The sequence below is a fragment of the Anopheles moucheti genome, chromosome 2, assembly GCF_943734755.1.
Source record: "Anopheles moucheti chromosome 2, idAnoMoucSN_F20_07, whole genome shotgun sequence".
NCBI classification, from domain to species: domain Eukaryota; kingdom Metazoa; phylum Arthropoda; class Insecta; order Diptera; family Culicidae; genus Anopheles; species Anopheles moucheti.
Window position 1 is genome coordinate 2,513,623 of NC_069140.1, and position 11,901 is coordinate 2,525,523.

At 46.2% G+C, this 11,901-nt stretch overlaps 4 protein-coding genes across 6 annotated transcripts; 2 read left to right on the plus strand and 2 right to left on the minus strand.

Moving 5' to 3' along the window:
- The first annotated feature begins 414 nt into the window (after nucleotides 1–414).
- LOC128299869 (Golgi-specific brefeldin A-resistance guanine nucleotide exchange factor 1) lies at nucleotides 415–7,411 on the plus strand. The gene is made up of 7 exons (XM_053035993.1): nucleotides 415–540; nucleotides 691–3,030; nucleotides 3,101–3,309; nucleotides 3,382–5,515; nucleotides 5,585–5,854; nucleotides 5,918–6,032; nucleotides 6,100–7,411. Exons 1-7 carry the CDS (start codon nucleotides 439–441, stop codon nucleotides 7,227–7,229), a joined length of 6,300 nt encoding a protein of 2,099 aa, XP_052891953.1. The 5' UTR covers nucleotides 415–438; the 3' UTR covers nucleotides 7,230–7,411.
- Nucleotides 7,412–7,424: 13 nt separating this feature from the next.
- On the minus strand, nucleotides 7,425–9,040 carry LOC128299872 (UPF0235 protein C15orf40 homolog). Its single transcript, XM_053035997.1, has 3 exons — nucleotides 8,597–9,040; nucleotides 8,313–8,528; nucleotides 7,425–8,250 (listed from the first exon to the last, which is right to left on the minus strand). Exons 1-2 carry the CDS (start codon nucleotides 8,874–8,876, stop codon nucleotides 8,326–8,328), a joined length of 483 nt encoding a protein of 160 aa, XP_052891957.1. The 5' UTR covers nucleotides 8,877–9,040; the 3' UTR covers nucleotides 7,425–8,250; nucleotides 8,313–8,325.
- On the plus strand, nucleotides 8,949–11,064 carry LOC128299870 (glyoxylate reductase/hydroxypyruvate reductase). 3 transcript variants are annotated; one of them, XM_053035996.1, is made up of 4 exons: nucleotides 8,949–9,032; nucleotides 9,703–9,911; nucleotides 10,005–10,172; nucleotides 10,233–11,064. In XM_053035996.1, exons 2-4 carry the CDS (start codon nucleotides 9,844–9,846, stop codon nucleotides 10,960–10,962), a joined length of 966 nt encoding a protein of 321 aa, XP_052891956.1. In that variant the 5' UTR covers nucleotides 8,949–9,032; nucleotides 9,703–9,843; the 3' UTR covers nucleotides 10,963–11,064. The 3 variants fall into 3 exon arrangements, with proteins under 3 accessions (XP_052891956.1, XP_052891955.1, XP_052891954.1); XM_053035995.1 differs by having other exon boundaries at nucleotides 8,951–9,032; nucleotides 9,692–9,911; XM_053035994.1 differs by lacking the exon at nucleotides 8,949–9,032 and having other exon boundaries at nucleotides 9,153–9,911.
- LOC128299873 (U6 snRNA-associated Sm-like protein LSm3) lies at nucleotides 11,048–11,691 on the minus strand. Its single transcript, XM_053035998.1, has 3 exons — nucleotides 11,564–11,691; nucleotides 11,387–11,494; nucleotides 11,048–11,309 (listed from the first exon to the last, which is right to left on the minus strand). Exons 1-3 carry the CDS (start codon nucleotides 11,579–11,581, stop codon nucleotides 11,130–11,132), a joined length of 306 nt encoding a protein of 101 aa, XP_052891958.1. The 5' UTR covers nucleotides 11,582–11,691; the 3' UTR covers nucleotides 11,048–11,129.
- Nucleotides 11,692–11,901: the final 210 nt, after the last annotated feature.

Consider the following 11,901-nt stretch of genomic DNA (forward strand, 5'->3'; position numbering starts at 1 on the left):
GCAGTGTTTGAGATATGTTACTGAGGTATACACATACTTCATAGAACCATTTGCCATTTGAAATTTTCTATTTTTGCAACGAAATAAAACATGGGAAAGCCTTGGGAAATCTTCAACGGATTCTACTCCATACAGAAATTATGCATGTTCCGCGCAATAGGTTCCAGCAAAATTTGCCCCGACGTTTCTCTACCGGCCTGTCAGCGTAAAATCAGATGACATTTCTGTCGTTTGTTATTGGAAAGGAGACGAAAGGAAACGGCGAGCGAGCGAGGAGCTCGATGGCAAGTGAGAAAAAATAGTAAACGTCACTACTGTGAGTTGGAAGTTATGGTGGAAGTAGGAAAAAAGTGACACAAATTCGATTTACCCAAAGAAATTTTGCTAGTTGGTGCCCGTCTTGTGTTCCGTTGGCCAGCTGCTGGCCGCCCGACAAAAATGTCGCCGCCCGGGAATGGAATATTCGTCGTACGAGGTGAAATGTCCACCCTGACGACGGCAATGCGCCGCGGGTCAAGGTGGAGCTTCAACACGTACCAGGTAACGAAGGGGGTTTACTGGATTGGTGATGCTAAAATTTCCCATCTGGAATCATTTCATGCCCCGAGGGGCAGATTGTCGCGGAACTTAGCGATACATTTTGAATGCCTGTGAGTAACATTATCCCGTAAAATTAACTTTCATTGCAAGGATGACGACAAGGATGTGCTGTTAAAGAGTTTTCAAGAGCTCAAAGAAGTGTTGCTTCAGGTGGAAGATCTTCGTCTGGTTGAACCGAACATGTTTCTTTCTCCGTTTTTGGACGTGATACGATCGGAAGAAACGACGGGTCCGGTTACTAGCCTTGCCCTCTCAGCCGTGAATAAGTTTCTGTCGTATGGTTTAATCGACCCAACACACTCGACCCTCGCTGCCACGGTCGAAAACATTGCCGACGCGGTGACGCACGCACGATTCGTCGGCACGGATCAAACGTCCGATGGGGTGGTACTGATGAAGATCATACAGGTGCTCCGTACGTTGGTGCTCAGCCCGGAAGGTAGCGCGCTGTCGGATGAAAGTATGTGCGATATCATACTGAGTTGCTTCCGGTTGTGCTTTGAGCCACGACTTAACGAATTAGTGCGACGTACGGCTGAAAATGCGCTGAAAGATATAGTGCTACTGCTGTTCATGCGGCTACCACAGTTCGTGGAAGGTGGAAGCTACAACACACTGAAGACACTGAAAATGCGTTCAAGTTCGATGGATCAACCAGGCAAGCGAAGAAAGTACAGTAAATCGAGCATGAAAGAAGAACCGAAAGCTGCCTCAAGTGTCCCTAGCGTTACAGCAACAGTTCCGTCGGTGCCGAAAATTGTGACCGCATCCAGTACGGAGGATCCAACCAATCAGGCAGGTTCGGGGGAAGAACCAGTCACACCAGTGATGCTTACGGCCCCCAATCGTCTCAAGGCACTACCACTGTCAACCACACCAGCCACACCCGCCGGGGTTATTTTCGACCTGCAGGGTTCTATTTCTCAAACGCCCAAAGCGTCTGCTGTGGAACCAACGGTAACAGCAGCCGGAGATGGAAGTTCCGCCGTCCCTGAGCCCGAGCCGGAAACTGCACCACAGCAGGGCACCGAAGAAACGGCTGCTTCTGATCCATCGTTTGTGAATTCTGTTGGTGTTCGTTTTACGTCACAGCAGCCAGATGAGGAGGTTCCTACGGTAGGGAACGCATCGACGGTTTCACACGTTCCATATGGTCTGCCGTGCATTCGGGAGCTTTTTCGATTTTTGATTTCATTGTGTAATCCAATGGACAAACAAAACGGAGATGTCATGATCCATATGGGGCTGACACTTCTCACGGTAACGTTTGAGGTAGGTGCAGACAGCATCGGTCGGTACGATTCATTACTCACCATTGTGAAGGACGATCTGTGCCGCAATCTGTTCGCACTACTCGCCACCGAACGGATATCGATATTTGCAGCCGGGTTGCAGCTTTCGTTTCTACTTTTTGAATCGCTTCGGGCACAAGTAAAGTTTCAGCTCGAGCATTACCTCACCCGTGTGGCAGACATGATTATGAACGATAGTCCAAGGATACTGTACGAGGCGCGCGAATTAGCGATGGACAATTTACTGCAGCTGTGGCGAATTCCGGGGTTCGCAGCCGAGTTGTACATCAATTATGATTGCGACCTTTACTGTTCCAATTTGTTCGAGGACCTGACGAAACTGTTGTCGAAAAACACGCTTTCGGCGACACAAGCCATCTACAGCATTCATACACTCTCGATGGATGCACTGTTGACGATTGTTGAGTCGATTGAACGGAATTGTGTTCAAGCAAAAAATGGACAGAAACCGAAGTACATGAGACATTCTAGAAATAATTCCTACGCCACGGCAAAGCTCGTGTTGGATGCGTCAACGATTCCGAGTACGTCGTCCATTCGAAATAGCGATGGACAGGTGACGTTAGAACTGGAGGCTGACTCCGAAGATACAACAGGCAACACAGAACCGGCGATAGTAGTGGAGAACATTAGCAAATTTCTGCACTCTAGTCAAAGTGATCGTTTAAGCCGGGAAGCATCGTCCGGTGTAGATGAGGCTGCCATCGAAGGAGCAACACTACCTACCGAGTCGCCACAAAAGCGAACGCACGAAGAGCTAGCGGCAATCAAACGGAAGAAACGCTTACTGACGCAGGGAACTGATCTGTTTAACCAGCGTCCAGAAAAAGGCATACAGTTTCTGCAGGAGAATGGGCTGCTGAATACTGTTCTCGACCCACAGGAAGTGGCACAATTTTTGCGAGCAAACTCTGGCCTTGACAAAAAGATGATTGGGGAGTACATTAGTAAGAAAAAGAACGTCGAAAGCCGCATTTTGGAGGTGTTTGTGAAATCGTTCGATTTTGCCGGTTTAACTATCGATCTGGCACTTAGATTGTATCTGGAAACGTTCCGATTGCCTGGGGAAGCTCCACTGATTTCGCTCGTGATGGAACATTTTGCCGACCATTGGCATGTAAGTGTGTAACAGAATTTTAGTTCATTTTTCGGTTGTAACGGCGGAAATCTTTTTGGCTTGTTTCTAGGAATGCAATAACGAACCGTTCGCCAACACGGACGCTGCCTTCCGTTTGGCGTACGCAGTGATCATGCTGAACATGGATCAACATAATCACAATGCGAAGCGACTAAACGTACCGATGACAGTGGACGATTTCCTACGCAACTTGCGGGGTTTGAATGGGAACTCAGATTTTGACCAGGAAATGCTTACAAAAATTTATCATTCGATAAGGTAATAGAAATTGGAGGAGTTTTTTACTGACTGTGGTACGTTAATAATGAAATGCTTTTCGATATCTAACAGAAACGAAGAAATTGTTATGCCCGCGGAACAGACGGGACTGGTGCGTGAGAACTATCTCTGGAAGGTGCTGCTGCGACGTGGTGCTACTAAAGACGGCATCTTCCATCACGTCTTTGGACCGCAGCACGATCGTGAGCTGTACCGCGTTATACAGGGGTCAACACTAGCCGCCCTTAGCTTCGTTTTCGACAAATCGCTCGACAATGTGTCGCTGTACCAGAAGGCAACTGGAGGTTTCATGAAATCGGCCTCGATAGCAGCACATTTCCAGCTGCACGGCGATTTTGATGCACTTATCCTAACGCTGTGCAAATTTACGACCCTCCTAACGCCACCGCCGAACGATGCAAATGAAATCACGGCCAGCGTTATGTTTGGTCAGAACGTAAAAGCGCAACTAGCAATGCGCACCGTGTTTGGGCTGATACACGAACACGGCGACTGTATGCGGGAAGGTTGGCGGCACACGACCGATGTGCTGTTACAGCTTTTCAAGTTAAAGCTACTGCCTAAAGCACTGATGGAAGCGGAAGATTTTTGTGAAGCCAACGGTAAGGTTATGCTTCTGCGCGAACCAAACCCATTGCCAAAGACGGAGGCTGGGCTATTCAGTTCGCTGTACTCGTACCTGGCGAACGACGGTCAGCGACAGCCTTCGTACGAAGAGCAGGAGGTGATCAAACTGTCGCGAAAGTGCGTACGCGAATGCCAAATCGAGCAGATCGTGAACGAGTCGAAGTTTTTGCAGCTAGAATCGCTTGAGGAATTGATCGGGTGTTTGCTAGCAATGATCGTACCACCAGACGCCCACAAATCTACCGCGCCACCGTACGGCGAGTGTACGGTCGTGTTTCTGCTCGAGCTGCTGGTGAAGGTGCTGATACAGAATCGCGACCGGTTGCTACCGGTTTGGTCCCGTGTGCAGGAAAAGCTGTACACATTGTTGGTGGGTGCCTCGACGAATGAATACACCTACCTGCTGCAGCGTACGACCGTCGCACTGCTCAAGCTAGCCATCTATCTAATGCGCAACGAAGAAATCTGCTCCACCATTCTGCAGAGCTTACGAATGCTGTTGGCACTGCGGCCCACAGTCATACTAGCCATCTCGAAGCCTATCTCGATTGGTATGTACGAACTGCTGAAAACAAGTGCCCAAAACATCCACACCGAGGCGGATTGGGCGATCGTGTTCACGGTGCTAGAATGTGTCGGTGCAGGAGCAATGCCACCGGATTATACCGTCGATCAGGTAGCGATCAGCGGTACCAAATCGGATGGAGCGGTGAGTAGCGAGGAAGATTCGGGACTGCCCGACCGCGGGTACATTTCCGATTCCGAGCTGAGCACTGCTGCAATGCCACTGGTAAAACCGGCTGCCCCAGCTCCCTCTCCGGCACCACTCCCAAGCAGTCCGACTACAGGTGATGCGTGGATAATGGTCAATAAGGATGCAATCGATCTTGTTCCGGCAGGATCTGGAGGCCAGTCTCCGGCAGCCTGCGTTCAGCATTCGATTCAGTATCACTGCAAGCTGCTCGAACACTCCCCATTCGCGTTGGTGAAATGTTGGGAAAGTTTGGCGTTTATCGTACGTAACGTGGCACACATCACGCCGTACAACTTTGAAAGTTGTGTACGCTGCATACGCACCTTTGTGGAAGCTTCTATGAGCCAGCCACATCAGCAACAGCAACGCGACTATACATCGAACAAAAAGAAACCCGGATCGGCCAAGGATCGTCAACGGAAGCGAGAGGGTGCTTCGCATCAGGGTGCCGGCATGTCCTCATCTTCATCTTCATCGCTGGCGATGGACAGTAGCGATAGTGAATCGGAAGAGTTGCCCGAGCGGTATCAATCAATATCGATCCAGCTACTCGATCTGATGCATACGCTGCATACACGCACGGCACAAATCTTTCGCTGGTGGGCCGAAGAAGGTGGCGCAGTGCCCCAGTGTTCATCACTGTGGTCGCAAGGCTGGTGTCCGCTGCTTCAGGGGATTGCACGACTCGCAACTGATCATCGGCGACAGGTTCGCACCAGTGCTATCACGTGCTTACAGCGCGCCCTACTTGTCCAGGACCTACAAACATTGACTGGATTAGAATGGGCAGGTTGCTTCAAGCAGGTATGTTCAACTGATGGCATGTGCTGAGTCTGTGTATATACTCATTTTTCTTCCTATGTTGTTCCTTAGGTTCTGTTTCCCTTGCTGCAGGAACTGTTGCAGGAAAAAGCGACTGGTCCGGTAGAGGTGTCCCTGCTTGAGGAGTCCCGCATACGAACGGCAACGATTATGTCCAAAGTGTTTCTACACCATTTAACACCGTTGATTGCATTGCCCAATTTTCAGGAACTATGGCTCGAAATATTGGACTATTTTGAACGTTTCATGACGGCTGGTTCGGATATGTTGTATGAGGCGGTATTGGAAAGCCTTAAGAATATGCTACTCGTTATGCATTCGGTAAGATGTAGTAGCTATGATAGCGTTTATCAAACCGGTCACTAATCTATTGTCTCGCGACAGGTTTGTGTGTTTCACAACACTGATGGTGTTACGCATTCTATGCTGTGGGATGTCACATGGCAGCGAATATCCGGATTTTTGCCCAATCTCAAGGATGACCTGTTCAAGCAAGAAGGTACAAAAGCTTACAAGCTAGATTTACAATAGTTTAGACAAACTCATCTACTATTTTCTGTTTACAGCCGTCCGATCATCGGTTAGTATTAGCGGAGCAAACGCCGGAACAGTAAACGCAGTCACCGGAATATCTCATACTAGCCCAATGATACCACCGTCACTTGCCGGAGAGCAACAACATATTTTAGAAGGAGGTCAGATAAATAACAGCTCAGCCGTTACAGAAAGTATTCATCCACGTGTTGTACTACATCCAGTACCCATACCAACAGTTTCGGTTGCATCGTTGTTGTCGTCTTCTCCACCGGATTCATTTGTTCAGCAACAAACAATACCAACCGCCAGTCATACGGTGTCGACGGTTGAAGTACATCGTTCTCCAGTACACCGAATAGCTTCTAACAATCTATTGATGAACAGTACAGCAACGGGTGATTTTAATACACTTCCGCTGATGCTGCCGCGTGTCACCACGTTACCGCCACCAGCAGAATCGTTGGCGGTTGCGCATGAAGATACATTGAACGTAATGTTGCCGTCTCCTGAAAGGGATGCCATATCGCAACAACATCAAACAATGGCACCGGTGCAGCCCGAACCTCCAATGGTAGCACCAGCTGCTTCAAAAATTATCGAACTCCCGGGATTCCTGGGGTCTCGTACACAACATTTGCCAATGAGTACACTGGACTTTAAAGGAAATGAATCAGAAAACAGCACCGAGGTGTCCACGATTCCCGATGTAGAAACTGGAAATGTTCCATTGAGTCATCGTCTAGCAGGTTCACAGTATCCTTCCCTGCAGCACGTACCCATCGGTATTGCCCAAAGTTTTGCGCCGATTTTTGTACAGCCGAATCCAGCCCCGGCGGAAGCAACCGACATCTACTCGGACTACATCAACGATCCTTACAACCTGACACTGCAAATCGATAACGGAACCGGTAGCGTCCCAAGCACTGGCACCAGTAACGGTGCTACTATGGTAGGCGCTCCTGCCACGGATACACTGGCTAGATCAATAGAGGAAGCAAATCCCAGCTCGACGGGGGCGGTTGTGGTAGCAACGACAATGACGACAACAGCAACGTCGCCTGCCCAATTGGCGAATGTATTTCAATCGGCGCAATATTTTAGTTTCCCGGCCAGTGGGCGTATACCTCCTGGATCGGAAATGCTTTTCGGAGAACCATAAATTGAAAACTCCACGCAACGATGGGAATGCGTTCTTTTGTCGTATCAGACATTCCTAATAACCGCTTTCGGTGTTTTCTATTCGGTTGCGCCAGAAGTGGCAACTTTTAGCAAATTTATTGTACTCCATCAGGAGTTGTATTGATTACTGGGCATGTCTACATGATGGGTTAGACACACTCAAGCACTCATCTTTTTCCGACTTGCAACGAATAGAAACGCATTTTTTAAGTGAGCACTATATTACTCCTATCTTCCAGCAGAGCTTCAGTGTTTCAAACAATACCCAAGTTATTTATTGGTGTCAAGTCGGAAAAATCCTTTCGTTCTGTTGCAATTAGCGTAACGTTGTATTGTTTAAAACGCTGGCCACGAAATATTCTAGTGTGTAAAGTTCGTAAAGGCTAACGATTGTTGTTCAATTTTAATTCCACTGTTTGTGTTTTTTTTTGTTTAGGTATTGCCACTCCACTGTCCGTTTCCATTTTTAATGCATATAGTAAATGAAGCACCACTACTTGCATTATATCCCGGGCAAGGGTATAGGAAGTAGTCTTATTTAACCACAAGGAAATTGTTTTTATCTGTTTATCACACAACAATTTATATTCTCATTCGGGACTCGCTTGTTTATTGGAGTTGTGAAGTTTCGTCAAAAGATTTCACGTGGCATACGTGATGCGGACAGAGCGATACAGGCACACACGTCCCTGATGCATTGTATGATGTTCAATAGCGAAATGAGATCAAAGTTTAAGAAATAAATATATTACAGATATTTTTTTTTTTCGTCTTACATTCTGCTTATAGCTTAGCTACCATGGTCTTAAATCCTATCCCAAGTAGCTTAAAACATATTTGTACGTAATATCCATAAATTACGAAAATCGTTTGTAGATGTCCTATTTCTCTATTGTCCGCTCTGCTTTTGGTTCGAAATCTTCATTATCCGAAATCAGTATCAGAACTACATTTCTACACATTGCGATTATGAATGTAAACCCACACTGTATTGTGATGAGCTAAAAGTAACAAACGACGCGTTTATTATTGGAATTGTTGTCTGAGATTTTATTAATCTCACCTGCCGTGATTGGCTACATTCCGGCGGACGCTTCGTTGCGAAATATAGCAATTAACTGTTCCGGGCTATGCCGACAACCAGCTTTATCTTGCACGATCGTCTTCTGGCGTGATTTGGATCCACGATCGAGACTTATGTCGCTCTTGCGTAGATCAAGCAGTTTTGAAAGATATTTAATCAATTCCGTGTTGGCTTCACCATCGATTGGAGGAGCGCCTAAAATGGAAACAAATGTTGTACAATTTTGACCAATCGTGCACCCATCATTGCCTGTCCGCTCTTACCTATTTGGCATCCAACTCCTTCCTCATTAACATCAGTAATTCCGCTCGTTTTTGCTCCCGGTTTGGCCAATATCTTAACTATCAAGTTTCCAGTCTTTGCATCTACCAGCACAGGACCAATCGGAGCCTGCGTGCAGTTTGTCTCATTTTTTTCCGCTTTAGAATGTTTGCCGCCAGCTGTTTTGTTGGATTTTTTGGACATGCTACTAAACGTTCCGGTTGTCTGCCAGGCTGTATATTTACACGGTCTTCCAATAACTGCTTTGATCACTTGGAGCATTTAGCCTTGCCAAACTGGGCAGCTTGCTTTATGAAAGGGTTCGTTTGTTTACAAACAGCTGATTCTGACGTTTCTTGGCCGTACGGTCCAGAAATTTCACATCGCTGGTGTGGAAATTTGGGAAAATTTGCTGTTTTAATCAACAAAAGCCAACAGGTACGTTTTAAGAAAAAGGCCCTGAAGCAATAGAACACACATTTGCTCGTGATTGATTATTCGCTCTATGATCGATGTAAGTATATTAAACAAGCCCATCTTATCAAAGTGAAAGTGGGTTTCACCGTGACATTGATTGGGCTCTGGTTTGTTGGTCTGACCTCATTCGTCTTTCAAGACATTATCAACCAGCTACGGAAAGTGCGCACCGTCTTGAAGAGGAGACCATATGAGGCCACAGTTTATTTCTGAAATGAGAAACGACAAGTGTAGTAGTTTGCATTCGTAACGATTTGAAAATGTGACGAGAACCACAAAGTGATGGTGGATTGAATTTTATTGACGGTACTATCAATTATGGTGCAAATAATAGACATGGAAAAGATGAATACTTGAATGATAGGTACAAAAACAAACTTGCTTGACTTTCTCCAACTGTGAACTGTTTGAAGCTCGGTCTTTCTTTTTTGAAGAGCTTGTGAAACAAAGACGCAGCGTTGTGCTGGTGTACACAAACCTTACATAAGGCTCAGGACGGAGAATTAGGACAGTTTTGATGAATACAGAACAAATCGTTTGACTATCACGATCGCACCAGCACTGGGAATAATTAGGGGCAGTTTGTTAACGTTTGTCGACCATTCGTGGAATGAATCCAGTGTTTCGTCAGCTTTCTGCAGCTCTATCGACTGCCAGCTTGAGAGGTTCGGCACGGTCCAGGGTTGATGTACATTCAAGACGGCCTCAGCGATCCATCTCTGCGGCTAGAACAGTCACTACACAGACGCATCGACATTATTGCTGTTTTGAGATGAAGCCCAAAGTGTACGTAACCCGAAACGATTATGCCAGAATTGGGTTGGATCTGTTAAGGGAAGAGTAAGTAATTAGGGTTTCTTCTGTAGCGTTACATAAAATGACCCCACAAATCTGGCTTAAAGTTACCATTCAACTATTCGTTTTCGCTTTCAGATGTGATATCTCACTGTGGGACGAAGCTTATCCTGTGCCGAGGGATGAATTCCTCAAAAATGTGGCGGGAAAAGATGCAATCTACTGTTCATTAAACGATCGCATCGACAAGGAGTTGCTCGATCAGGCGGGACCAAATCTTAAGGTCATCTCCACCATCTCAGTCGGGTAAGTTTGCAACGGATTTGGCCTTAAAATCAGTTAAGAATATTCGTTTCTGCTCCACAGTTACGATCATATCGATGTGAAAGAATGCAAACAGAGAGGAATTCGTATTGGCTACACACCGGATGTACTAACAGACGCAACGGCCGAACTAACCGTTGCCTTGCTGCTGGCAACAGCACGTCGATTATTGGAAGCAAACAAGCAAGTTCACACTGGTGGCTGGAAATCGTGGTCTCCAATGTGGATGTGTGGCAAGGGAGTAAAAGATTCGCTGGTCGGAATTTTTGGCTTCGGCCGCATCGGCCAAGAGGTGGCGAAACGTTTAGCACCATTTAAACCAGCGCGGATTCAGTTCACGAGTCGCACGGATAAATTTCTCACAGCGGAGGATTTGGGCGTCACGCAAGTTCCGTTCGATGAGTTGATCGAAACGAGTGATTTCCTCATCATTGCCTGTTCGTACAATGTGGAAACGGCCAATCTGTTCAACGATGCCGTTTTTTCGCGCATGAAACCTTCGGCAATCCTAATTAACACCAGCCGGGGTGGAGTGGTCGAACAGCACGATTTGATTCATGCTTTACGTGCGGGTAAAATACAGGCTGCTGGGTTGGACGTCACTACACCCGAACCATTGCCTCTGGATAATCCACTGCTAACGCTCCCAAACGTTGTGGTATTACCTCATATTGGCAGTGCCGACATTGAGACTCGCATTGAGATGTCGCGCATAACAGGGTGCAATATCTTGGCCGGCTTGAAGGGTGTTAAAATGATTTCGGAAGTTTAACATCGCGGGTCCCTGAACGGCCTTACCAACTTCATTCCACAGAGTGGAGAACAACAGATGTAATTTTTCGTTTTTTTGGAATAAAATGAGCAAACTGTCCGAATTTCATTTAAGCATGGTACCCTTTTCTTTACATCTTTGCTCATAACATGGATAGATTACACTGTTTAACTGCCAACACGCATCGGCGGCGAAACTAGTATGACTCCATCGCCACGCACAAACAGCATTGGAATGGTGCGTTTGGTGGTTTTGTACACCTCTTCATAAGTTTCTTCGTCAATCTCTACCGTGGTGACTGTTTCTTCGGCATCGCCCAGCACCATGTTAAGATGTTGATCGAACGCCTAGATTGCGTGGAAGACAAAGAAAGAGATAAAAACATTAAAATCGCAATCAGTTTAATCAAGTGAAGGAGTCTTACATGCAATCGTCCTCGCAATTCACGTTCGTATCGCATTTTTACGTAAATTTTTTCATCCAAACTAAGCCGGATAAGATCCAAGGGTTCCTTTACGGGAATGATCGGCATCTACAACAAAGCGGCACATCAAACAATTACGAATACAATTAATGAATAAGGAAAATAAAACGACAATACTTGTTCTTCTTCAGCCATTTCGAAGATTGTAACTTCAGCTATTGAATGAAATTGAAAGACGCTTCGAACAGAAACCGCTATTGATGCTGTATTTTCGGTTTTCTACCACAAGCCGCAACTTCGTAAACTGGCCTTGACGTTTGTGGCGTAAACAAACGAAGAAATGAAATGTTTATACTCTATGGTTTACGAACTCGACAAAGATTGTTGTTGGCAAATATGTATCCGCAACATTATTAAATGGACGACCAATGCGCCACAGATATTAAATTCTAGCAAATGAAACAATGATACTTTTCATCTACAAAATTAGAATCCATATCCAGGCATAATTTTGC

Bases quoted from the DNA above. Each gene is read 5' to 3' on its own strand.
- LOC128299869 (XM_053035993.1), top strand. From the start codon at position 439: ATGTCGCCGCCCGGGAATGGAATATTCGTCGTACGAGGTGAAATGTCC. The intron at 3,310-3,381 runs GTAATAGAAATT...GATATCTAACAG, and splicing joins AAAATTTATCATTCGATAAG to AAACGAAGAAATTGTTATGC. The intron at 6,033-6,099 runs GTACAAAAGCTT...TTCTGTTTACAG, and splicing joins TGACCTGTTCAAGCAAGAAG to CCGTCCGATCATCGGTTAGT.
- LOC128299872 (XM_053035997.1), bottom strand. From the start codon at position 8,876: ATGCTCCAAGTGATCAAAGCAGTTATTGGAAGACCGTGTAAATATACA. The intron at 8,529-8,596 runs GTAAGAGCGGAC...TTTCCATTTTAG, and splicing joins AGGAGTTGGATGCCAAATAG to GCGCTCCTCCAATCGATGGT.
- LOC128299870 (XM_053035994.1), top strand. From the start codon at position 9,682: ATGAATCCAGTGTTTCGTCAGCTTTCTGCAGCTCTATCGACTGCCAGC. The intron at 9,912-10,004 runs GTAAGTAATTAG...TTTCGCTTTCAG, and splicing joins TTGGATCTGTTAAGGGAAGA to ATGTGATATCTCACTGTGGG. The intron at 10,173-10,232 runs GTAAGTTTGCAA...TCTGCTCCACAG, and splicing joins ATCTCCACCATCTCAGTCGG to TTACGATCATATCGATGTGA.
- LOC128299873 (XM_053035998.1), bottom strand. The intron at 11,310-11,386 runs GTAAGACTCCTT...CACGCAATCTAG, and splicing joins AATTGCGAGGACGATTGCAT to GCGTTCGATCAACATCTTAA.